Source organism: the organism of the source record quoted next, unplaced genomic scaffold (assembly GCF_019419815.1).
Source record: "Pyrus x bretschneideri cultivar Hongxiangsu unplaced genomic scaffold, Pyrus_bretschneideri_v1 Contig5, whole genome shotgun sequence".
Taxonomy (NCBI): Eukaryota; Viridiplantae; Streptophyta; class Magnoliopsida; order Rosales; family Rosaceae; genus Pyrus; species Pyrus x bretschneideri.
The window spans coordinates 11,425,800-11,453,130 of NW_025999787.1; the positions used below are offsets into that span (position 1 = coordinate 11,425,800).

Consider the following 27,331-nt stretch of genomic DNA (forward strand, 5'->3'; position numbering starts at 1 on the left):
GCCGTGACAAGTAGTAGAGCTACTAATTCAAGGTATTCTGATGCTAAACGCGGCTCTGCATCAGTAAACCGGAGTAGTTTTCCAGAAGGTTTTATATTTGGGGCAGCTGGATCGGCTTACCAGGTGCCTCATGTGGCTGGTTAATGCTACGTACTTTCCATTTAATTATCTCTTAATGTAATCAATGTTTTGGGTGTGGATTATTTTAGTATGAAGGTGCTGCAAATGAAGGCGGTAGAGTACCAAGTATATGAGATACATTCACTCACAAATATCCAGGTCTCTTCTACACTTCTTGTCCTCTTTCCTACCAAATGACACACACACACACACACACACACTCATATATATGTATATGTGTGCGTGTGTATTTTTTGCTCAATGGTTCTTCTTTTTGTAAAAGTAGGAACTATTTGTGGGGCTCATTCACATTAAATTTTAATGTGGTTCGAAATGTTTAATTTTGTTTTTAAATTACACTTCATGAATCTCTTTGAAAAATATTAACTAAATCGAAAATGATGGAGACATTTGAGTGTAACCAAAGAACTTTGAGAACATGAGGCCATCTCCAACCGAGGGCTGGCCAGAGGGGTCGTTTTAGCCCTGTCACAAAAAACCGTCTCCAACTTAAGGCCAAAGGGCCATAGGGCCAATCATAATTTATTATTTAAAAACTATAACTTAAATTCAAACCCAACGGCTAAGTGACGTCAGCTATAAATTCAAATCCAATCCCTAGGAATGATGCAGAAAAGTTGTTTACCTTACACCAAGAGGCATACCGGAAAGATGTTGAGAGAGTTTTTGGTATTCTACAAGCACGGTGGAAGATTATTAGCAAACCGGCAAGAGGGTGGAGTCGAGAAAATTTGGACTCCATCATGATGTCTTGCATCATATTACACAATATGATAGTGGAGGATAAGCGAGATGGGTATATTGATGGAGAGTCCGATGACGACCAAGAAGATCCAAATAGGTCAATAAGGGCTCGTGCAAAAATATATGATGGGCCTAATTTGCCTTTCAATCCAAGAATTGGCAGTATCTTTATAAAAGAGTACATGAGGCGCTATAGAATGATACGTTCTCGTGCCACAAACAAGTACCTACAACAGGATCTTGTTGCACATATTTGGGCCAAAAGAAGCATGGAGCAGGCGTTTAAGTTTTATGTTGTTAAATGTTTTTTAAAATGTTATTTAAGTTTCATGTTGTTAAATGTTTTTTTTTTATGTTGTACAATTTGTATGTTGGTTAGTATTATTTAATGTTGTTTCATGTTACTTAATTTAATTTAATGCTGTATAATGGCTTAGGAGGTTATCGGAAAAAATATAATTTAAAAAAAAATATGAAACAAATTTTGTTAAATAGAAGTTATAGGATAAAAATAGAATTTAAAATAAAATAAAGCAAATTTTGTGAAATAGAAGTTATAGGAAAAAATGGAATTTAAAAAAATGAAACAAATTTTGTAAAATAAAAGTTATAGGAAAAAAATAGAATTTAAAAAAATATTAAAAATAGAAGTTATAGGAAAAAATTTGTAAATAAAAAATAATAATAAAACTAAAAAAAAAAAAAAAAAATTCAAATGCAACGGCTAGTTGACGTCAGCTAGCCGTTGCATTTGAATTTTTTTCTTAAGCATTCATGTCGATTATAACCGACAGGAAAGCTGATTATTCTGGCCAGCCCCGGAGCTAGCCTTTCAGCCTTCTCCGATTCTGTGGGGCCCCCTCAGATTCCACAGCCCTCTGGCATAGCCCTAGGTCGGAGATGATTTTCGGGCTATTTTTGGCTCTCTGACCCTCTGGACCCTTCGATTGGAGATGGCCTGAGGTAACATATATACAGACTTCCTAAGAAACATTTGACTGCAACATATATAGTGTTTTTTTTCATACTGTTACTAAGAGCCCTTATACAAATAATATTTCACAATTTCACTTCTTTAAATTTCTGCATTTTAACGATTTCTATTTTATATTCATTTTCTGATTATGTTGATGAGTGTTTTAGCTATAGCCAAAATTCATTCACAAACCATCCCATATGCCTTCTTCTGGTAAAAATTAATCAGTAAAGGTGATGGATCAGAGCAGTGGAGATGTGACCATTGATCAATATCATTGGTACAAGGTACAAAGTATGCATTAAAGGTTTTTTTTTTTTTTTTTTGAGTACATACATTAAAAGTTTTTAGTACAAGAATAAGAAGGTTTATGATATGCATGGTTTCTTCTAATTATACTATTTGGTCGTTTCTTTAATTTTGTATTTCTTACAAGAAGATGTTTGGCTTATGAAAGAAATCGATTTTGATGCTTATAGATTTTCAATCTCATAGTCGAGATTGTTACCAAGTAAGACAATGAATATAATCATATATATTATAGATTTTCAATCTCATAGTCGAGATTGTTACCAAGTAAGACAATGAACATAATCATATATATCAATCTCCTACATTTTTTTTTTTATACATCCAAAAGAAAGCTATATTTTTCTTAAGACGTTGATTGAACTTGCTAGCCTTGTGTAGTTTATCTGTATTCTTATTATTTTCTGCTTAATTCATTAAAATTTTATCTTTTTTCGGAAAATATATTAGGGTCATGTTGATCCAGGGATCCTCCAATCACATCCGTTTATCATACATCGTGCGGCTAGTTTTCATCAGGTATTGTTTGTATTCAATTTTAAATAAAAAATTACAATAATTTATGACCGCATGATGTATGATAAACGGACGAGATTGGAGAATCTCTAGGATCCAAAGAGGATCCTCATTTTTGTGCCACTGCAGTAAAAAGCCATATGCATACACTTTATATATTTAAATGATATAAAATGTTAGGCAAGTCGCATATTTTATATATGGGAAATTTTATTTGAAGTCATATAACTTCTTTCTACACCCAACTTATACTTTAAATATGAAATATCTTTACTATCCTATTGCATAATTACCATTAAGTACAAGATTAAATTAACAATAAAAATAAAATCTCTCAATAACCCCCCCACCCCCCCCCCCCCCAAAAAAACACTCAATAATCAAACCATAACCATCACGTAATCTTTCTCTTATGTTCTTTCTTAGCAAAAATCCTAAGACACTCTCATAGACATTTATCATCGCCATTATCACTACCACCACCACCATCCACCAACCCCACCACCATCATCATCATCTCCACCACGACTCATCACATGCAAGAAAACTGTTTTTATTTATGCTACTACTACTGCCAAAACAACAAGCAGCAGCTGATCAAGATCAATACCTAGTTCTAAATCAAGTGTTTTTCTTCAATTTTAACTTCTCCTTTTAATTAAGTAATTAAAATTCTTTTAATTCTTTAATTAACACGTTCAGATGTTATTCATGTTTAATTAGTAGTCTTGCTATGTAGATGCACCGCAAACATGTGAGAACATGATAATCATTGCACTTCGTTTCATTTTGTTTGTGCATTGTTGAGTGTTTATAATTAGTCCTGTGATCTTATTATTATTTTATTTTATATATTCTGAAAGAGTTTCCATTTCTCAGTTTCTCACTTCCCTGCATGCTTGCTAGCTGTTATTCCCAGTACTGCAAGTCGGCTTGCAAAATATGCATGCATTTGTTAAACTAACTAGGGTTTGATTAATTTGGTTTGACTCTCACAGTCTCATGGCAACAGTGTTTAATTAGATTAATGGATTTAATTAACATGGATCTTCATGAGACTGATCCGGGTAGCTTCTAATGTGAAAACATGGGTGTATAAATTTGCATATTGAAGATTCATGTTAAAAAGAGAGATTAATAGTTTGATAAAAAATTAATATGAGTGTAAAGAGTGGGTGTAGAGATAAGTTAGATAAGTTATATGAGTTCAAATAAAATTTTCCTTTATATATTAGTATATCATCTAATATGACAAGTGATATGTACCATATGTCATGTCCCTGACTTTATCTTATCAGATATTGGTTGTATGGTTCATTTGTCACATCACACGATCCACTAATATGATATAAATATGTGGTCTTCCAAGTATTACTGTTAAATAATTTTTGCTGTTAATTGTTTTTTATTAGGAATGTCATCGTTTTTAGAAGAACAAAACTTACATAGCACGGGTTCACTACAACGTGGCTTTCATGCCATTGAATTAAAAACATATGGATAAAAACTTTCACATATATCTTCATTTCATTGACACAATACCACCTTGACGGTAAACTTGTGTCATATAAGTCCTTTCCCATTTTCAGGCCACAATTGTTTTGTAAACACTTTTATGGGCAGATGATGTGAGAAGCAAGCCATTTAAAGAAATAAGAATACATTATTTTTTGGATTTTCTAAGCCAATAAAAGAACCCTAAGCCACGAGAGATTTTTCAGTATAACCGTCACACAAGATGGTACACTATGTGTACCTATGTAAATGGTAGGTTATGTGTGTTAAAAGGTTAATAACTTAAAAATTAGTTTTTTCCATCACTTACATAAAAACACGTGGTGTACCATCCATGTTCCCATCACAATTAAAAATTTCTCATAAGCCACAAAGCTCCGCTACCACCACATCACACCGGCGATCCCACTCTTCTTCTCTCTCTACTGTTCTATCTCTCTCTCTCTCTCTTACCCGTCTTTTTGGGTTTGATTTTGCTTGCACAAATTTGAAGAAAAATAATAATAATAACTCATAAGCATAGAGAAAGATAAAGAGAACGAGAAACCCTAAAATCACCATTGACGTCAACTTCAAAGCGTATCTGGTGCGGGAGAAAGAAAGAGAGGGAAAGGGCCGGCGGTGGAGTGGGGTAGCTAGCTAGCTGATGGGTAGGTTAGGGTTGGCGAAGAGCTTTGGTAGCGTAGGGTTTTGGGCTGACCATTAGGTTACTCGATAAGAAATTCTTAGACAGGTCATTTCCCATTTATGTTCGCATGATAATTATGATGTGGTTTGATGCATATGCATGCTGTGCCAAACGCTATATACATACTTGGGTGAAGCTCAGCGCTAACAAGCTCCAATAAGAGCGATTGACCGAGCAAATCTGTTATATCATCAAGTCCTCGGTTTAGACCAAGGTATGAGAGAAAGCCTCCGACTCTAAGCGTCACGGTTAGGGTGGCCTTATCGCTAATGAACTTCTTGGTGACGACTTCAGCAGTCACAATGGTGGTGGTGGTGGTGGTGGTGGTGGTAGGAGGAGGAGTGGGAGTAATACGGTATGGAATCGGAGTAGTAGTAATTCTAGTAGTAGTTTTAGTCGTGGTAATAGGAGTATTACTATTATCACAACTACTACTACTTGTGGCTTTTATGATTCCGTATTTTTCGGGTAGGAAGGAGGGCCTTGACCAGACAGAAAAGAAGAACTTCCGGCACATCCATGGATAAATGGCTTGTGAAGGAAGAGAGTTTGGGCGGATTTTGATTGGTGAACTTGGGGATTCAACATCTCTTTATTTGCGCACAGGGAGAGGGAGTGGAGGGGGAGAGAGGATAACGAAGATAAGAGTGTGTCTCATATGTTTGTTTGGAGAGTTAGCTACGTGATCATTATATAGAGAGCAGAGAGAAGCATATGTTATTAATAATTGTGAATGGCATATATAGGTTCCTCCCTATTGGGAATTTTGGACCACGTGAAAAAATTAAAAAATAAATGCTTGAAATAAGATGAACATTAATGTTTGTATTTGTATTGTTTTTATTTTTATTTTTATTTTGAAGGGATATAGGATTTCATTACCTCAAAAGGTCAACATAGTGCATACATGTAAAAAGAGGTGACTCAAAAGATTAACTTTATACAGGATAAATCACATGGTAAATCTTGGTAAATGTTAGGGAGATTAACTTTTTAAAACAAATTTTATAAATCATGCTAATCCATTGTAAGGTTTAGCTCACTCCTCAACTCCTTAGTTAGATAATATCGTTTGTTCAAAAAAAAAAAATTATAAATCATATAGCTTGGTTGTTAATAATTATATTGCTACTTAATTATTGATTAACGTGCTTATTTCGTATTAATGACACACCATATGATTTGCAAATTTGGTCTACTTACCCTTAGTGGAAGGAAAATTAAAAGCCACACAAGCCTTTGATTACATTCATTCAAATACATTGTCATCAAATAAACAATCCATAAGCCATGGAAGGCCCGAGCTCTCCCAATAGGAGAAGCCACTGACCAGCAAGCTATATCTTGCAATCAACTTGGTTTGCTTCATGAGAGACGTACCGCAGCACGACTCGATTGGCATGCACAAGGGATCAAATGACATTGACAAACCTATCTTCCACCGGAAGAGCAATGTTGCAAATACCGAGATAGAGTACTGTTGATTCAAAATTCTGTCTCAGCAAATGGTTTAGGGCTCAAGGTGAATGGTTTTAGTGGTTCTAGTGGTTCATCTTCTTCCAATACACAGGGATTTGATCATTTGTCCTCTGCTACTGTTGGTACTCTCAGTGTTGGTCCTTATGTGCCTCCATCTCACTCCCAGCAAGCATTTTATCCTTCTCCTTCTCAGCTTGTTTTACCATCATATTATCCTCCATTTCCAACTCAGGGGCCATTTGGTTATGGATATGTGGGCAATGCACTTCCTTCTACTAATAATGGACTAAGATCACAATCCTTCAATGGACCTAGACCATACAATGGTGGGCAGCAAAGAAATAATGGTGGGTTTAGGCCTTCATTTAAGGGCGGTAAAGGCACTAATTCTGGGGGATTTAAATCAGGCTGCAACTAGCAAACTTGGTCAGGCAATACTGAGTCCAGAGTTACTCCTACACCTGAGTGTCAAATATGCTCCAAAAGGGGACATACTACAGCCAACGGGTAAGATGAATACTAATTCTCCATCTAGTGGTTAAATGGTGGAATGTCAGATTTGTGGAAAAATGGGACACACTGCCTTAGATTGCTAACAGGGCCAATTTTGCTTATCAAGGTCAAAGCTCCACCACCAAATCTTTTTTCCAGGGCTGGTCACTCCAAATGATGCTTGGGTTATGGATTCTGGTGCATCACATCATATCAGACATTTCCTTTGTGTAACAAGTTACACCTTTTGAAGGTGGCCAGAAAATCACTATTGACAATGTTGCAGGTTTATCTATCAAGCACATTTGTTCTACTACAATAATTGTTGAGAGAAAGCATAGACATGCAGCGGAAACTGCTATTACCTTATTGGCTGCTACATCTCTACCACATGAATTTTGGTATTTTGCTTGTGCTCGTGTTGTGTTTCTCATCAATTGGATGCCATGTAAGACTTGGAGTCACCTTACTCTATCCATGGAGTCACCATATTCAATGCTATTTAAGAAACCTCCATCCTTACATACTTTGAAGATATTTGGGACTGCAGTTTACCCTTACTTAAGACTTTTTAATGATCATAACTTGCAACACAGGTCATCATTTTGTGTTTTTTTTTGGGATATTCCATGGGATACATGTTACGAATGAGTCCCACATTGATAGGAGAAGGGACCTTGCATGAGCTTATAAGAGGTTGGGCTACTCCCCATATTGCCAAATGATTTTATGGCAGAACCTCAACTTTCTTCATGGTATTAGAGCTGGTTGCCCCACATGTGAAGCCCAACAGCCACACGTGCTCCATGTCACCCAATTCGTGTTATCCGCGTGTTTGACTTGAAAATTCGCCACACGTGAGGGGGTGTGTGAGAATGTGAAGGTAAAAGAGACCCACAATATTGGTGAAAGGATAAACCTTGCAAGAGCTTATAAGAGATTGGGCTACTCCCTATATTGCCAATTAGTTTTATGGTGGAACATCAACTTTCTTCATAGTATTAGAGCAGGTTGTCCCACGTGTGAAGCCAAAAGGCCACACGCGCTTCACATCACCCCTGTCGTGTTTTTCCACATGTTAAGCTTGGAAATTCACCACACGTGAAGAGACGTGTTGCAAATGAGTCTCACTTTGATGGGAGAAAGTACCTTGCATGAGCTTATAAGAAGTTGGGCTATTCCCCATATTGCCAAGTGATTTTATGGTGAAACCTCAACTTTCTTCAATACAAATAAGTCATTTGCTACAGTCTCAGTTCCAAAAATATCTTTCTAGACATGTCATACATGATGAATCTGCGTTTCCTTTTAAGAATGTTTCTGTTGGTATTGATAAGGATTCACAGCATGCAACATCTTCGTCTTCAGCTGCAGTTGTTGTGACTCTTCCTTCTCAGTCTCTGCCTTCTATTCCACCAGTTGTACAAAATCAAGCTACTGCTTCTTCTCAGTTACATTCACCAAGTCTGGGCTCTACTTTTTTCTGACATTTAGTTTCTCCAAATGATCAGTCACAGTTGGGCTTACATTTAGAGGAGAATCAACAAGTATTATCATCTCAAGAATCTGAAACGCATTTACACTTATCACAGGAATCTGAAATTACTTATTCCCACAACCATGCTCCTTTGTTGCTTCTCAGCTGTCTGATTCAAGTTTCTGACAGTAGTTTCTCCAAATGGTCAGTCACATATGGATGATATCATATTGACGGGGTCTACTTCTTTCAAAATTCAATCAGTGCATGGTTTCAGAACTGGGAGAGATGTTTGATTTAAAAGATATAGACAGGTTGACTTTTTTAGGTCTCCAAATTGAATACAAAGCTGATGGTGCTACTTTTATACATCAGTGAAAGTATGCAAAGGAGTTTATCAAGAAGGCAGGCATGGAAAACTGTAAGTTCAGCTCCTATACCCTCTAAACCTCACACTTTGTTTCAGAGGGAATTCTTATGAACATTTAACCAAGTACAAACTTTATTTAAATAAGTTAGAGTAACAGAAAGTTATTGATTTATATACACTAGCCTTCATGCACGCGCTCACATGCGTGCAGAATGCTTTTTTTGAATCACGACATGCTATGCGCGACATGCACATTTTAAATGTATTTATATGCGTAAATTGACAAAAGGATAGTTAAATATTGGAAGTAAATGAATAATCTTAGATCATTCTAGAAGAAACCTCTTATAAACCAATCAAAGCAGCTAAATTCACATAATAAAATCGGTCAAAATAGCGAAAATAATATTTATAAACAACTGATTGAATCACAATATTGCTAGCCCATTGTGAGGTCATCCCCTCCCCCTTAGTATATATAATATCGTTTGTTCAAAAAAAAAAATCATTTAACAACTAATTTAATTACATTATTATGCTCATGTGAAAGACCTTTTTTATAATTGTCATTACACGTCTGTCAACATGTTTTGAACATGTTTAAAAATAGAGAAAATAATATTTAATAAACATTTGATAGGATCACATTATTGTTATCTTATTGTAAGGTACTAATTAAAAAAAACTGTACAAAAAGAATTAATTATTAAAAAACACTGTAAAATAACGAAAATACCCTTTTATTATTTGGGCTGCTTTTGAAATTTTTTGTTTTGGGGGTATTTTTATTTAAAATTTTTTGGTGAAGCTTGTTACTCCAAAAATCACTATTCATTGCCCTGCTGGCTTTATATACAAGATGACCTATATAATCTTTTATAATGTATTAATGATCTTTTAGATTTAGCAAATCCAACAGGATCCTCTCTAGATCATTTTGATGAGGATCTTAGAAATTCATTAATCGTGCGGTCAAGTATTGTTTATGTTTAATTTTAAATAAAAATATTTGAAATAATTTTTAACCACACGATATACAATAAACAGATAGAATTAATGAATTCTCGAAATCTTCACAAAGAGAATCTCTTCACAAAGAGAATCTAGCAGGGATCTGAATTCTTAGCTAATTACTTATTAAGTATGTTATTTATAGTCACAACCTGCCAAAAATGTTATTTAATCGAAGTTATGAATTTGTCGAATATTATATTATCAAATTTCTACTGTATAATCAAAGTTATTAATTTACCGAATCGAAATGTGGTCCATATATATAAAGAAGAGTTTTTTTTTTGTCAAAAGAAATGGTCCTGCTGTTCTTTTGTACTCAAGTAAAGACGAGTTTTATTTGTTAAGAAAAAAATGCAAAGAAGAGTCAAATAAACTATACTGATATTCATTTACCCATGATACCAATACGTCAAAATGTAATGTTTCCATATAAGTTGTATTCACGAATGCAAATGGCAATAATTCGTTAAATCCGCATATAATAAGACGGCAAATGGATATCAATATTACACACAACAAAACTATACACTATACATGAACAATAATTAACTCATAGTGTAGAAAGATTTTATGACGTAAATAAACCATAAAATCAATTGGTAATATAGAAAACAGTTTAATTAGTTATAAGCATGTGTAAGATCCTTCATTTTCCCGACGTGAGATTAATACCCTCAATAGTAGAACCGTAGCACTTGTAGAATGTAATCGAACACTTTTGCCATTCAGAAAACAATTCACTAGACGCCAAAATAAGTACAAAAGGGATATACACCCGTCACCCCCATTTTACTTGAGTACTAACTCTAACATAGAAAACTTGATTCCTGCTTTCCATCTCCTCTACACTGGCATAACTTCTACCTTGATGTTGTAGTCGGCAGCTATTGTTGAAGAAACGTGCAAGGCTCTCGATTAAGGTAAGTTGCATCGATCATATACCAGTTACGGGAAGCCCGATCTGTTACCACAATCGTCATTTGATGGATAATATATTGTGAACTTTGGTGAGTAGCAGTACTCAATCATGAATTCATCGTATTTTATTGTAAATTTGTAGTGCAAAGGGGGCATAGATGCACTGCTATAAGCTCGTCTCTTTCAAATCATAACGTGCAGCATTTGATTTTGAAAATAACAGACCTGTGATGTGTGAAAGAGCACACAAAAAAAAAAAATTATGTGAATCAAATCGTCTTCTTTCGATGAGTGCAAAATGGCACAGATGGTCCTTGTTCTAGCTTCGCTTTTCATGGACCTTATCTTCCTTGTTTTATCTGGTTTTTGGTAATACATTTTAAGCAAGTAATGAGTTGCTTTCGATGAGTCGCTTCAATACCAAGTCAGGAAAACAAAGTCGGCACCAAAGCCAATGCACGTGAAGATTGGAGGAGGAGACGTGAGGAGTGGTGGAGGAGACGTCAGGAGTGGTGGTGGAGACTGTAGAGCCAGAGGGGGAGGGAGAGATTCCTTAGACATACATACGAAGCATGCATCGAATGAGTACTGTTAAACGTAAGAAGAAGATATTGATATTGATATTCTCGTCCAGTCTACTACTTGTAGAGAAATTTTTCGATGTATCTGGAATATTAGTTGAAACATCATATATCATTATATAATTAGAAAGATACTTGAAAATAAAACTTTCGACTAGATTTATAATGATATATGTAGTTCTCCTCAGTATTTTGAGAACGCTGAAAAATCTCTCCTAGAGGGTATGACAATCGATATCTATAGGGCCCGGGACCAGGGCCAACATTTTGAAAATGTTTATTATTATATGCTATCAATAATTGCTATGAAAGTTGAAATTGTCTGAGTGGTGCCATTAAGTCTACGATACTAAACCTAATTCTATATGTTTATCTACCCATATTATCAAGAGAAATGATGTTGTTATCCACACTTCAAAATTGTTATTACTCTCTGCATGTTTTTATTTATAAATCTATTTTTGAAATATTAATAACAACTCTCTTAAGAGAATTCATTTTGTCAACAAAAAGCATAAATTGACTTGATGTTATTTAGCACTTACTAACTTTCCACACCCCCTTATTCTCTCTCTTTTTTTTTAACATTTCTGAACAAGTAATTACCACGTAGATGACATGCATGGAAATTTCTTTTAAGACAAAATAAGACGACGCAAGATTTTAGTAACTCATGGATTGTATCAACGTGATATCTTAAGACATTTTGATTGTTTGTCATGCCAAATCAAGAAACTGAAATGTTCTAACATTTTGTGAGGATCATTTGAAACTCTAAAAAACACTAATGATCGTAAAATAATTGATAGTGGTTTTAGAAGAAGGGCCAAATGCTTGTAAGATATAATTTGAGATGTGATATTCACACACCTTTTTTTATTTTTCCCACACCTTTTTAGTTTTCGGCAATTAGATCGGATGAATTGAGGAAGATCAACGGATATAAATTAACAAGAAATGTGTGAGAATTAAAAAAGAATGTGTGGATAACATCCCTATAATTTATGTCACACATGTACAACATTTAGCGGGAAAGAAAAAACGGTCTATGAAATGCTGATCTTGTACGCACACAAGTCCAGCTGATGTCTAATCCAACCCCCAATCTGCACCGTCCATTATCATCACACCTCCTGAGAAAAAGCACAGTCCGCCGTCAAACGGCTATGCAGCTGATCGCGCCATAGCTCACACACTGTACCTAACAAAACCCTAGCTTCTTCTTCTTCCTCCTCCTATCATCCAAATTTGGGGTTTTTTCCTTTTTTCAAATTTAGGGTTTTTTGGGGGCGAAGATTTGATTGGGAATTTGAAATGGAAGCTGGAGGGAGCAGCAAGAGCCAGACGGAGCCTAAGAAACGCCAATCGAAGACGCCCAGAAAGCTCAAAGATAGCGTTCTCGAACAGAGTTTCTCTCTCTCCTCTCCCTCTCTGCATTCGTTTTCTGTACGCATGTTTTAGTTTGAATATTCATTAGCCATGCTTTCAATTTTTCTGCAGAATCGCCGGCGGAGTTCTTTGCGGAGAACAAGAACATTGCTGGGTTCGATAATGTATGCTTTTTCTATTACATTATTGTTTTACCTTTCTTTTTTGGACGAAAGTTGGAATCTTATGGTTTCTAATTTAAAGACTAGGAATTTGAATGGTGTAGTGGAGGTTGAAGTTGTTTCCCACAATTTTGTTATGAATTCTCTATGTTTGATGAATTTGGGAAATAATTTTGTTATCTCTTATGCAGTTATGATCGTATGAGTTGGAATTTGGATTTTCACACGCACATGTAAACTGAAAAAAGAAAATAGATTTTCGTAATTCGAAGTTAGCTCTAAAATATAGAAGCATGGAAGTTTATGTGGACCTTAGATTGTTTTGAAAAATAATTGATTGATTCAAGAAAGCAAAGAGCTTGGAACCTTAACTGTCTCATTGTATCTATCTTCTCCCCTTTTTTCTTTGGGAATTTTCAGCCAGGGAAATGTCTTTACACTACTGTAAGGGAACTTGTTGAGAACTCACTTGATTCCACGGAGTCCATATCGGAGCTTCCTGTGATAGAAATAACGATGTAAGTGCTAGTTATTATACGTTTATGAAATTTGTCGGGCATGTTGGTTCATATGAGTAGGGGTGAATATAGTGGGTAAAGTTTGTCTTCTGATTGGTATTGTTGTCACCTTTGTGATATTGACATATTTCTGTATATACTGAATCTGGCTATTGCAGTGAAGATATTGAGAAAAGCAAGTTCAATTCTATGATTGGTCTTATTGATCGAGATCGTGTTGATGAGGCATTATACGATGATTATGAAACAGCTAAAGCTCGTGAGGTGTGCATACTTATGATGTGACTTTGTTGCTATGTTATTTCCAATTCCTTGATTATCTTATATTATACATGTAGTCATGTATTGACTTGGGGTGCTTTATTTTTCATCAACATTATTTTCTCTCTTCCAAATTATGTGTTTTGTTGCATGTCTTGATTTGGGAGTTCATTCTTAATGGATCATAACTTTTGTCTTCCAATTACTTTACCAGCAAATGAACTTCATGAATTTGGAAAACGCTATATAGGAAGTATCAGATTCTGCGAATATTATTTTAAGCTCATTGTTTCTTATTATTATCATTATTTTGTAGATAACTAGCCTCTTATATATTCCTCTTGTTATTTGTTTTTTCTATCTAGAAACGATTAGCAAAGGAAGCTCGTGCTCAAGAATTACAGGCAAAAAATGCTTCCTCTGGAAAGATGGTCAAAGAACCTCCAGCTGCAAAGACCATAAAGGGTCGAGGTGAGGCTTCATTTTACAGGGTTACGTGCAAGGTATGATGTGCTCCCCATCAACAAGTCTCCAATCATACAGCGTATGTGTTGTTTTTTATTCACTATAACTGTAACTCACATGATTGGTTTTATGATTTAAATACAGGATAATGGAAAAGGGATGCCACATGTTGACATTCCAAATATGTTTGGACGAGGTAAAGTAACTTTGCAAAACTTTTCGTTTGGTTTTGTCTTTTAACTAGTAAACCACATGACCCTCAATGGCATGTCACTTTTATCACATCTTAATCTTTCTGTGAGTTTATGAACTCTTCCAGTGTTATCTGGAACAAAATATGGCTTGAAGCAGACACGTGGGAAGTTCGGTCTAGGTGCAAAGATGGTATTTATTGGCATATCATGTATATGTTCATGACATTCTTCTGTTATATAATTGTTGCATGCATATGTATAACCCCAGTTATGACCTATGTTTTTTTTTATGCAGGCATTAATTTGGTCAAAGATGAGTACAGGGCTTCCTATAGAGATCTCGTCATCTATGAAGGGCCAAAATTATACTTCATTTTGCAGGCTGGATATAGATATTCATAGGTATGACTTGGGCATAGTATAAGATATAATTTCTGGATTAGTGGTTGCTACCTGAATCTTATTTTTATCATATATATCCGTATATGCTTGTATTAGTGTTTATATCATTCCTATAAGAAGTTAATGTGTCTATTTTGTTCATATCATAAAATGGAAGTTCCAATGGTAAAGAATATACTTTATTTTTAAGGTTTAGGCGCTTGTTACGCATCACAATAATGCTTGTTTATGCTTTCAGGAACATTCCTCATGTCCATTTACATGAAAAACGGGATAACAAGGTTCAATGGCATGGAGCTGAGATCCAAGTTGTTATTGAAGGAAACTGGACAAGTTACCGTGTATGTGCTAAGTCACTGACTAATGACATTTAATTCATTACAGATACATACATGCTTAACCATATATGTCAATCTGATGTGTTATGGTTAGCTTTGAAAAATATTGTTCAGTGTAGTTCACTAAGCTCGTTTCATTTTAAGCTAATGAAAATGTTGGCATGTGCAGTCCAAGATATTGCATTACATGCGACAAATGGCAGTTATAACTCCTTATGCCGAGTTTCTTTTTAAATTTGTATCAGGTGCAGCAGAGTAAGCTCTCTCTCTCTCTCTCTCTCTCTCTCTCACACACACACACACGCGCGCTGCGCGTGCACATACACACAAAGGCGCAGTTTTAGAATTTATGTCCTGAACAAATTCGTACTAACATTTTACTTTTCGTGCAGTAAAAGCATTACCATAAGGTTTGCTCGGAGAACAGATGTGATGCCTCCAGTTCCTCTTGAGACAAAGCACCATCCATCATCTGTTGACTTATTGCTAATAAAGCGCCTCATTGAAGAAAATCCAAAGCAAAACCTTTTACAGTTTCTTCAGCATGAATTTGTTAATATACGAAAAGCATATGCTGAACGACTAATTGGTAAGTATTTTTCACTGTGATCTGAATAATATTTAGTGTAAACAGAATTTGAGGTAGTTGTACTGTTACATTCTTGCAGAGTTTCTGTGCACATCCTTTGTACACTATTAAAGGTTGGATTTTTGTCATGATTGTGGTGCTATTGCTTAGATGCTTAAGCTGATATTTCTTCCTTTTTTCAGGGGAATTGGGTCCTGAGTTCAGTCCAAAAATGCCTATTAAGTCTCTAACTTCTCAACAAATTGTTCGCATCCATCAGTTATTTCGTCAAGCTAAATTTGATGATCCTAGTGGTGATGTAAGCATTTCTTTTTGGTCTCTGTTCGCTTTACATCAGTCAGCATAGAATAGATAGTCTTGGCTATGTGGTTTGGAACTTTGGGCTATTATTTACTCGCTGTTTTCAGTGTCTAAGTCCTGCAGGGGAATACAATCTTCGTCTAGGAATTATAAAGGAGCTGCATCCAGACATGGTCGCAACTTATTCTGGAAGGTTATTTGAATTCTAACTTTGCTAATTCATGTGATTTATTTTCTAAGAATTCCTGTAAATAGCTGACTGCTACTATTCTTTATGCGCCTATTTGTGTTTTCTACTAATTGATTGACTTTGTACACAAGCATGATTGACTTTGTACCCAAACGCTGTTTCTTTACTTCATATTCTATACAGTGCCCGAGTTTTTGAAGGCCACCCATTCATTGTGGAAGCTGGTGTCAGTGTGGGTGGAAAAGATGTCAAGCAAGTAGGTGATTCTGTATTAATAATGATGGTTAATATAGACTAAGGAATTAACAAATCGTAAACTGGAATTTTGTTCTTCTCGCTCATATTTTCTTTAGATGCCATTTTACTTGATTATTACTTGAGTACTACAAAATGTATGTTAGAATTTGATTTGTTTATCCAATGAACATTTATGAAGTTTTTGGGTTTCCATTTTAGGGTTTGAATATTTTCCGATTTGCAAACCGAATTCCACTTCTTTTCGAACAAGGTGCTGATGTTGTCACCAGGACCGCTCTTAAGAGAATCAAGTAAGTCATAGTAAACTTTCTCATTGTTTGCAATTCTATTCTTTTTAGGTTGAGAATTGTGTAGAAAAAAGAAGGGAGATAGCAGTCTAGTTTTTATATATAACACAATGTGAAAAATATTCTTTTAGTTGGAGTAGTTACAAGATCAACCAAACTCAGGATAAGATTGGTGTCTTTGTGAGCATTGTAAGCACAAAAATACCCTTTAAAGGAACAGGGAAGGAGTATATCGGAGATGATATAACTGAAATAGCTTCAGCTGTCAAGGTCAGTGGCTATATTATAATTTTTCTTCATTCAATGTATAATATACAATCAAATTATGTAACAACGATACCTCGACAGTCTGCCCTTCAACAGTGTTGCATCCAGCTAAAAACCAAGATAGTGAAGAAAATGCAAGCTCGTGAACAGCAGGAGAGAAAGCGAAGTTTGAGCAAGTAAAACTAATCATTCGTTTGGCCTTTATTCTTAATTTGATGCGAATGATCATTTTCCACTCCCTGTACGATTTGAAGCAATCTAACTGTGAATTTGCAGGTATCTCGATAATGCTTGTACTGTTTTTTATGATGTGTGGAAGGAGATCAAAGCGCAGAAATCGGTGAGAATAGAATGATTTTATTTTTCATCTCTCATAGACGTATATAAACTGATTTACAAGAGGTCCTTCTAAATAAGGCTAGGAAACAATAAAAGGAAAAGTGATTACAACTTAATGAAAGTTGTACATGCCAACAGGAACAATCACATGCAGCAAAGAAGCAACGCGATGAAATGTACAAGGAAATATCAAATCAAACGGTTACAAAAGAAATACTTAAGGAAAAGCTTTTACAACATGTTGAACAGGTGGGATGATGCCTTAACTGCTCATATAACAATTTTCGTATGGCTTTTCTTTCCTTTTTCGGCACTTTGTATTATTTACTTTGGTGTCGGGGGTCAGTATGCATATCATCGGTAGCTGTGGAGAAATTGGTACTCAACTATACTTTGCTTATTATTACTTATGCATTGCTTGTAGTGAGGAACTAACGGTATTTGTATCTTGAAACCAATGTGATTATGAGAACATCTGGTTAGAAACTGGGACGAAGGTGGATGTAGACATTTATGTAGTCCAGTAGATAAGCTGATGTTAAACACATACCCTACTCAAAATTTTCAGGTGGACTATGAGATGGCATTGGAGTACGCTACGCAAACCGGAGTGAGTGAGGAACCCAGAGAAGCGATATTTCTGCAGTCACTTGAAGCAGCTGAAGATAGCTTTATTGATTTGCATAGTCCCACATTTGTCTTTCGGCTGTTCCGCTAGGAATTGGTTTGATATTTCAACATCTTCTAGTTCATTTCTAACTGCAAACTATGTCTGAGAATCATGCTGTTACTGATTGTTTCAGTTTGTATGTTATTCAAGGCTAATGATTGAAAGGCATCCTTGAAGCTGAATTATGAATTTATGATTGATTCAGTTCGTTTGATATTCCTAGCTTGGGGAGAATTTGTACCCATTCTTATCTCTCTTCTCACGTGACTAATCATGTCAGAGGAAAGAAGTACAGCGGGTTTCGAGTTAGTTTCTCTTGTCACCATGACACCTCCTAAGCTGGGAAGATCTACAAGCCGGTGAAAGCAAAATGGTTACAGACCAATTTGGGATGAAAAAGAATCTAGGAGCCAAAATGATACAAACCGAATATTTTAGAGAGCAATTTTTAGTTATCCGAAAAATGGAACCCCTAAAAGCCTCTTAAACCAAAACGTACTAAAATGAAGGTTTTCTACTATCAAAAAGTTGCTTTTCCTTTGAGATGCAATGGAAGTATGGACGTATATTTTCTTCAGATCTCAATGTCCAGAGTTCAAGGACTAGGCAATTCGGATCATTTAAATTGAATCTGATGGTCCTTATTAACTAAATTTGTTGGTCCACCTCATACAAACCAATAGCTCCGATCTCTCTTTCACACAAATCAAGGTTCGAGATTCCTAGTCTTTAGACTCTAGAAATTAAAGTCCGAAGAGGATACAAATGAGCAGTAAACTCATGTACGAGACTTGTGTGGACAAATGGCCTTCTTCTACCAACAAGCCCATTTCAATCCTACAGCTAGAAAAAAAAAGAAAAAAAAAGAGGATGTGTAGAAAGTAAAAAGTAATGTACATACATTCCTGTGAGGATAAAGATTCAATTGTCTGAGTTAATGGACATATTTTATTTTATTTATTCAATCCAATGACTTAAAATAACAAAATATGCATAAAAAACTAAGCGCGTGAAAATCAACTCTCGTCTTTATTTTTGGCTTTGCATAACCTAAAGTGCACGTCTTGGGCATGTGCTTGTGCATGGTCAAAAATCATGACAACTACGTGTGTCACATCAGGAAAAGGTCAACAACCATACACCGAAGTAGGGTTTATTTTCTGGTCATCTCGCCATTTTGGCGAACTTGACGGTTCCACCTAACACACCTACAAAATACGACTCCAACTTCAAAACAAAACAAAAAATTCATTTTCTTCTTTTTGTTTAGTTTCTTTATTTTTAATTTAGTTAATAGTTGCTCATATTCTCCATATTCATACGTTTTACTTCTTTTTTTGAAAAGTTTAACAAAATACTTCCGGTATTGTTTACTTTTAACGAAAAGTCACATTTATACATTTTTTCTGGTACTATTCACTATATCTTTAAAAATGATTTTTCATTAGAAGAGAAGTTTTTTTGGACTTTTCGTTAACTTTTTTTTTTTTTTTTTTTAATCCATTTACGTGCATCAAACATAAGGAATGGGATTCAAACTTCAAAGAAGTGAGGCGTTTCTTGTGTATATGAGCGGAGGATCATATGGTCTGATTGTCCGCACCTATGAGTACCTTCGTCTTTCAAGCGTTAAAAATTTTAGCAATACTTGCTGAATAATAAATTAAATACCAAAAGAGAGAAAGGTTTTATCTTTTTTTAATATCTAAAAAAAAAAGAAATTTAATTCATTATCCTATGATACCTAACAACAATTTCTTTCTCATTATTTTTCAACTGCCAGCATTGTGGGCATAAGTTTTGCAAATTTAATTCTTGTATATGAATGTGGATGGTTATCTTTTGCTTTCAATAGTGGCCCCATGAAACATCCATATCACAAGAAATTAAATTTTTGGCCATCGGTATGGCCAAATAAATTAGTTTGTGACATATAATTTGATGCATATATCACTTTCAGAGTTGAAGTTGTATCCATGGTGACCAATAATCATGCAATCAAATACTTTATACAAAGTTTTAAATCATTTATGTATGAGAGCGGATCTCGTGGCACCACTTGTTTTACACAATTTTTTACACACGTTTTTATAGAATCCACTCTCTAATGTATTTTAATGATCTTAACTGTCTATCTTTTATAACATTATTCATAGATCATTTTTGCAAAAAAAATTATACAAATCCAAAATCATTAAGACATTTATTTGTAATAAAGAAAATAGCCGAATATGATCTAAAAAGAAATCTTAAACTCTTGATTCAACAGTTATATAGTTTTAGATTTGAATGAATTTTTATAGATAAAAATAAAAATAAAAAGTTGATAAATTTGAAATAAATAAAAAATTATAGTTAAATAATAGTGTGCATGAGAAAATAAGACGTGTGCTTAAATTATTCTCCTCTTTATTTTAATTGCAGAACAAAACACAAGAGTTTTTGCTAAAATAAAAAAAACACAAGAGTTGTGCCAAACTAAATGTTATATTAGTATATACCCTTAGTTCACGTCACCTTCTCTCTCCTTCAATTAAGGAAATTAATATATATTATTTACACTTACGCAAACATGGATGATGGTGACATTGGAGAGTTTTCAATGTATTTATAACATGGACCTGAGTGTCTGCCCTTTTTATCTCATACATTTCTCATCTTCTCTTATTTCTGTGGTCATGGTTTAATCATATTAACATTTTATATTGATTTTTTTATAAAAATAATAAGACAAAAAGCAATAGGAATATAAAATATTAACGTGGCTTAACCGTGACCACAGAAATAGGAGGAGATAGGAAGGCTATGGGATGAGGTAGGGCAAACAATCCAGGTCTTTATAACATGTGACTATATGTCATAAATAAATAGAGAATAAGTTTTTTTTTACTGTTTTTGTACTTATATAATGTATTAGCATATGTGTTCATATTCTTAATACATTGAAAACTCTCTCGATGACATGAGCCGAATGCAATCATTTTGGAACAACCTCACCCTAATGTAGTCCTTTACATAAGAAAATGTTACTGCTATGAACACAACTACTGTGAGTCATCAATTTAATGATGTGACTTTAACCTTTTTAAGGATATGTACCCTCATCAATCAATTCATATTTTCATTTCCCATGCGAGAATTAGTAAAGCTATTGGCCTTTTTCCAAGGTAACATCTCATAAAAATCAAGAATAATGTTTGACTGCCGAAAAAAAAAAATAGCAAGCCCTGCTGAAAAGGGATAGGTGTTCATTTGTATGGAGTGATGTTGGTTCAAATTTTCAATTCTTTGTTTAACCATATGTTTATTTGTGATTAGAGACTTGTTCATTTCAACAAGATTTGCTGCTCTTTTTTCAGCAGCTAAGTATTATTCAAAATCAATTAATAAGTCTTCAACCTTAGTATGTAAAACAAGCTATATGGGAAGAATATAAAATTGGCATAGGTAAAGGTCGATTTTGATAAATGTCGAGTTTAATGCTGATCTATTGTGTAATAAACGTTCGTCGTTAGTTTTTTTAGAATAGAATATCTTGTATTATAAAAATAAGGGGCTTTTCGATCTAAGTCCAAAAACATTGGTAGTTTTTTAACTAAGTCCAGTTATCCAATTACATATTTTTATACCAATTTTGCCCTTTTAGATATAAAAATATTTAAATTCTTTACTTTTTGTATCATTTATTCAGTTTTTAATTTTGAATATTTAAATACTAACTAAAATATTATCTAGTAACCACCTAATGATGTATACCTACAAAACCGATATAATTTAGTAACTACCTATTGTATAGGAAGAAAAATACTTTATACCAACAAAACATATGTAATCTACTGCAAAACAAAAATAAACTACCTATTGTATAGGAAGGAAAATGCTTTATACCTACAAAATAGATATAATCTACCAACAAAATAAAAATAAACTACCTATTGTATAGGAAGAGAAATGTTGAACCTCCATGGCAGAACATTAGAATAGAAATATGATATAATATACCTTCATTAAAGGAACAAATACTAAACAAAAAAAAGGAACAAATACTAAGTTTCAGTTTACCTTTATGATACGCACAAAAATATAATAGAGCAAATATAAATGCATGATACTGTATTATTGCTTGCAATTGATACTGTATTGCCGAACGAATATGTAAAAAAATTGTGAAAGCTATGTAAAAACTGAGATTGTCATGAAGGAATTTGGAGGGAGGAACACAAAATATCACCCATGAAAGATGAGAGAAGAGGATGATTGATTCCATGATCTAACAAAGGGAATTGTTTAGAAGAAGGAAAAAAAAGGCAGGATAAAACAGACTGGGGGTTGAGATTTTATTGCTATAACTAATCCTACAATTAAGGGATTAGTTAAACCACAAATAATCATATAATTAAGAAATTTTGAATATTTACTACAATTTATAAGTCTAAGGGATAAATATGGTACAAATTATAATTAAGCTTACGTGGAATATCAATTATTGGACCTATTTCAATGCAGTGGACTAATTATAGTAATGGCTCACAAAATTAGATCTATATCAAATTATCCCTAAAAATAAAATTAAAAAAATCTAAGGTTGGTTCGTCGTTAGTTTTTTAGAATAGAATATCTTGTATTATAAAAATAAAATTAAAAAAATCTAAGGTTGGTAGGCTGGTAGTTCATGACCGTATGACAATTGTCACTTTTCTTTATAGTAGAACATCATTGTATAATGAAATAAAAAAAACCATAGGTAATGTCTAGAACTGGCAATCAAGTGATTGAAACTTTTTACTTACCCTATAAGATAGTTTTGTGGTAGGCTTGTAATTTTGTGACTAAATTAATTTACACTTGCAATTAAGGCTAAACGTCCTTCGAATTCTCCTAACTTGCATGATTTGATATATTATATTTCAATTTTCACCTTTTAAGTAAAAGTCTCGATGATATTAAAGACGAAATCTCTCATATATATATATATATATATATATGTATTATTTTATCATTTACCGATATGTGCTTCTATTCTTCAATACTACGATGTTAGGAGTTATGGATGATACAAGCACTTCCGCATAAAAATCTTAGAGTTTCTGCACATTGTTTATGTTAAAATATTACAAATGCGAGACCAAAATGCTCAATTCATTACCAAACCAACACACGTGATGAGGAAACCAAGAAACATATAAAATAAAAGAGAGAAATTTTCTCATATCACTGAGGAAATCTACTCGCACATGCGTAACGAAAATTTCTAAAGGGTATATAAAACACGATTCGGCGTATTAAGTGTCATAAAATAATTGATCAGATACTTCAAAGAAAAACTTCCAACCAATTATTTTATTATACTTAATGTATCAGATTTTGTTCCCGTTACATTAAAAAATTTCTCGTGTGCAATGCCCTCTCTTACACAAAACAATAAGAACTAAAAAATATTCGTAAAAAAAATATGAAAAGTTGGCACTCAGTAGGTTTCTTTCTGTGTCCATGCTCTTTATAGAGAGAAGATTCAGTCTTTCTCACAGATCTCAGCCCCACACACTCTTCACTCTCTTCAGCTGCCCTTTTTTCTTCTTTCTTACAAACTGAATTTTCCCATTTTTGGTTTTCTTAAATTTGAAGACTTTCCATGGAAGCACGTTGAAGAAGCACTTTTAGCTACCTCAGGTCAGTGTGTAACTCTAATAAGTTGGCATTACTTGTCTAGTTTTCTGTTCCCATTTTTTCTTCTTTTTTTGTAGGTCACTTAATTTGCTTGTGAAGATGAACAATGAATGCTTGCTTGCGTTTAAGATTTTCTAGAAGTTGGTATTTTTTACGAGTTGTTGAAAACCCATTTTTTCTTTAGGTGTGATTAGTTATGTGCAAGTTTCCTTGAAATTTGAGCTTACTTGTTGTCTTTGACTTGATGGGGTTTCTGCACTGGATCTGTGAGTTGTTCATATAAAGCTAACTTTGATTATTTTTCTTCTTTTAGTACACTCTCTGATTTGGTTTTTTATACTGTGAAGTTAATGTGGTTGGTTGCTCAGAAAATGTATTGATTGAATAGAAAATATGTATTGGTTGTTCTGAAGTTTATTTTCTCAGTGATCCAAAAATGGAAAAGGGAAGTGACCTTTGAATCTCTCTCTCTCTCTCTCTCTCTCTCTCTCTCTCTTCTTCAAAGAAACCAAAAGAGGGTTACTTTATGGAAGAGTAATACATTGATTCTTTGAATCTGCAGGTTGTCAAGAAATTCTTCAGGGTTTCTTTCTTTTGAAGTTCTTGGTGAAGTTATCTCTTTTACCTTTGAGATAATTTCTGTTCCATTTCACAGAAAAAATATGCATCTTTAGGAAGGAAATGATTGCTGGTGTGGAAATCGTTTGAGGTTTCACTTGCTTTGATAGCATCTCTGTAAATCAAATTCGATTTGTTTGTGTACCTCGGTTTGGTGTTTAAGGAGTAGCTTCTCTTTCTATTCCCACAAACTAGAAAATGCAGAAGCCTCCACCGTCTCAAGATTTCGCTCTGAAAGAGACCTCGCCAAACATTGGCGCGGGCTCTATCACGGGCGACAAGCTCTCATGCACCTATGACCTTGTAGAACAGATGCAATACCTTTACGTTCGCGTGGTGAAAGCAAAGGATTTGCCTGCAAAAGATGTCACTGGTAGTTCTGATCCCTATGTTGAAGTAAAACTCGGAAACTATAAGGGAGTTACTAAGCATTTCGAGAAGAAGTCTAACCCTGAATGGAATCAGGTGTTTGCTTTCTCCAAAGATCGACTTCAAGCTTCAGTTTTGGAAGTTGTGGTGAAAGATAAGGATGTTGTGCTGGATGATTTCATGGGCAGGGTTATGATGGATCTCACTGATATCCCAAAACGCGTACCACCAGATAGCCCATTGGCACCACAGTGGTATAGGCTGGAGGACAGGAAGGGGGATAAGGTCAAGGGAGAGCTGATGCTGGCAGTTTGGATGGGAACTCAAGCAGACGAGGCGTTTCCTGATGCGTGGCATTCTGATGCTGCAACAGTTGGGCCTGAGGGTGTCAATAACATTCGATCGAAGGTATACCTCTCCCCCAAGCTTTGGTATGTGAGGGTGAATGTTATTGAAGCTCAGGACTTGCTACCAAATGACAAGAGTAGGTATCCGGAAGTTTTTGTGAAGGTTATCTGTGGAAATCAGGTACTGAGGACCAGAATATCACAGAGCAAAAGTATTAACCCAATGTGGAATGAGGATTTGATGTTTGTTGCTGCTGAACCGTTTGAGGAACCGTTGTATCTGACTGTGGAAGATAGAGTGGGATCTGGCAAAGATGACATCTTGGGAAGGTGTGTGATTCCTTTACAGAATGTGCAGAGGAGGTTAGACCATAAACCTGTGCACACTAGGTGGTATAATCTTGAGAAGCATATTATCGTAGACGGGGAACAGAAGAGGGAGGTCAAATTTGCGAGCAGGATTCATTTACGGATTTGTTTGGATGGCGGGTACCATGTCTTGGATGAATCAACACACTACAGTAGCGATCTCAGGCCAACAGCAAGGCAGTTGTGGAAGTCAAGCATTGGGATTTTTGAGGTAGGGGTTATAAGCTGCCGTTGGTCTGATGCCAATGAAAACAAAAGATGGCCGAGGTACCACAGATGCTTATTGTGTAGCAAAATACGGGAGGAAATGGGTTCGAACAAGGACAATTGTGGACAGCTTCAATCCTAAGTGGAATGAGCAGTACATCTGGGAGGTTTTCGACCCGTGTACTGTGATTACAATTGGAGTTTTTGACAATGGTCATATACATGGACATGGAGGTGATAAAGGGGGAAAGGATTCAAGAATTGGCAAAGTGAGAATTCGGCTATCTACACTTGAAGCTGACAGGGTTTACACGCATTCGTATCCTCTTCTGGTCCTACAACCATCTGGGGTGAAGAAAATGGGTGAAATTCAGCTGGCAGTGAGGTTTACATGCTCATCTTTGATTAATATGCTGTATATGTATTCGAATCCCCTGTTGCCAAAAATGCACTACATTCATCCATTGTCCGTGCTTCAGCTCGATAGCTTGAGGCACCAGGCTATGCAGATTGTCTCGATGAGGCTGAACCGGGCTGAGCCTCCCCTGAGGAAAGAGGTTGTGGAGTATATGCTGGATGTTGATTCACATATGTGGAGCATGAGAAGAAGCAAGGCCAATTTTTTCCGAATAATGGGAGTTTTAAGCGGGTTGATTGCAGTAGGAAAATGGCTTGATCAAATCTGCAATTGGAAGAATCCTCTCACAACCATTTTAATTCATATCCTCTTTATTATATTGGTTCTTTATCCGGAACTAATTCTTCCCACTATTTTTCTCTACCTATTCTTGATTGGAATTTGGAACTTCCGGCGGAGGCCAAGGCACCCTCCTCACATGGACATCCGACTATCTCATGCCGACGCTGCTCATCCTGACGAACTAGATGAAGAGTTTGACACGTTCCCAACTACCCGGCCATCAGATATAGTGAGGATGAGATATGATCGAATAAGAAGCATAGCAGGGAGGGTTCAAACTGTTGTCGGTGATCTGGCAACTCAAGGCGAAAGGTTTCAGTCCCTTCTGAGTTGGAGAGACCCTAGAGCCACCACCCTGTTCGTAACTTTCTGTTTGATTGCCGCCATTGTTCTCTATGTAACTCCATTCCAAGTTGTGGCCCTTCTAGCAGGCATTTACACGTTGAGGCATCCCAAGTTCCGCACCAAACTTCCTTCAGCGCCACTCAACTTCTTTAGAAGGTTGCCTGCAAGATCCGACAGCATGCTATAAGCACAACCTGCCTTCATGAATCACTCCTCTTCATCATTGTATCTGTGTTTCAGAGTTGTGCAGATGGTGAAGCAGGGTGAAAAGTAACAAATCAGCATTTTCCAACCACATAAAGTGGCAATTTTATGAACTTGTTTACGTCTTTGTATTTAAAATTTTAATTTCTGCGTATGGTAAACAATGCATGTAATTTGTAGAATTCCATTTGAATATAGCCAGTGCAGAACCATTCGATTTCTCTCCTTAACAGCATATATTAACCGCGCAATTCAACGTATGAAAATTTGGAATTCCAACTCACCATTGCTGCTTCTGAAACTGAATATGAAACACACCTAGTTACGGCATTCATAACATAGACCGGAGATTATAGTGCCTGGGATTTTGAGTCATCTGCATATCTGGTGTTGAGCAAATCTTAAACTCCGGTAGATACATTGTGCATGCTTTGTGTCGATGGCCACTTATGGTTAATAGAAGCGTCCGAGTGTATGTGACACGAAGTTGAATCATAGGACTAACACCAGACCACATAATCCTCGTGTTTCTTTGTTTTTCTCGTCACCTTTGAATTTCTTGCGGAGATGGAATTCGATAAGTTAGTAAACTAGTCTTACCAGAAGCATGAAGTTGGAGGAACTTGCTGCAGAATGAAAGCTCAAGGCCCTAAATAG

At 35.3% G+C, this 27,331-nt stretch overlaps 2 protein-coding genes across 2 annotated transcripts; both read left to right on the forward strand.

Moving 5' to 3' along the window:
* The first annotated feature begins 12,306 nt into the window (after positions 1-12,306).
* Positions 12,307-18,030, forward strand: LOC103963708 (DNA topoisomerase 6 subunit B). Its single transcript, XM_009376556.3, has 20 exons — positions 12,307-12,628; positions 12,721-12,773; positions 13,191-13,288; positions 13,447-13,552; positions 13,915-14,052; positions 14,159-14,210; positions 14,334-14,398; positions 14,504-14,610; positions 14,849-14,951; positions 15,118-15,203; positions 15,341-15,537; positions 15,720-15,835; positions 15,945-16,030; positions 16,211-16,283; positions 16,484-16,575; positions 16,704-16,842; positions 16,921-17,015; positions 17,116-17,179; positions 17,317-17,427; positions 17,747-18,030. The coding sequence occupies exons 1-20, from the start codon at positions 12,535-12,537 to the stop codon at positions 17,894-17,896; spliced, it is 2,025 nt and encodes a 674-aa protein (XP_009374831.2). The 5' UTR covers positions 12,307-12,534; the 3' UTR covers positions 17,897-18,030.
* A 5,273-nt stretch (positions 18,031-23,303) lies between these two features.
* Positions 23,304-26,895, forward strand: LOC103963701 (FT-interacting protein 3). The gene is given in 3 exon segments (XM_009376542.3): positions 23,304-23,518; positions 24,078-25,444; positions 25,446-26,895. Coding segments are annotated over 2 exon segments (2,325 nt in total). The 5' UTR covers positions 23,304-23,518; positions 24,078-24,331; the 3' UTR covers positions 26,658-26,895.
* Positions 26,896-27,331: the final 436 nt, after the last annotated feature.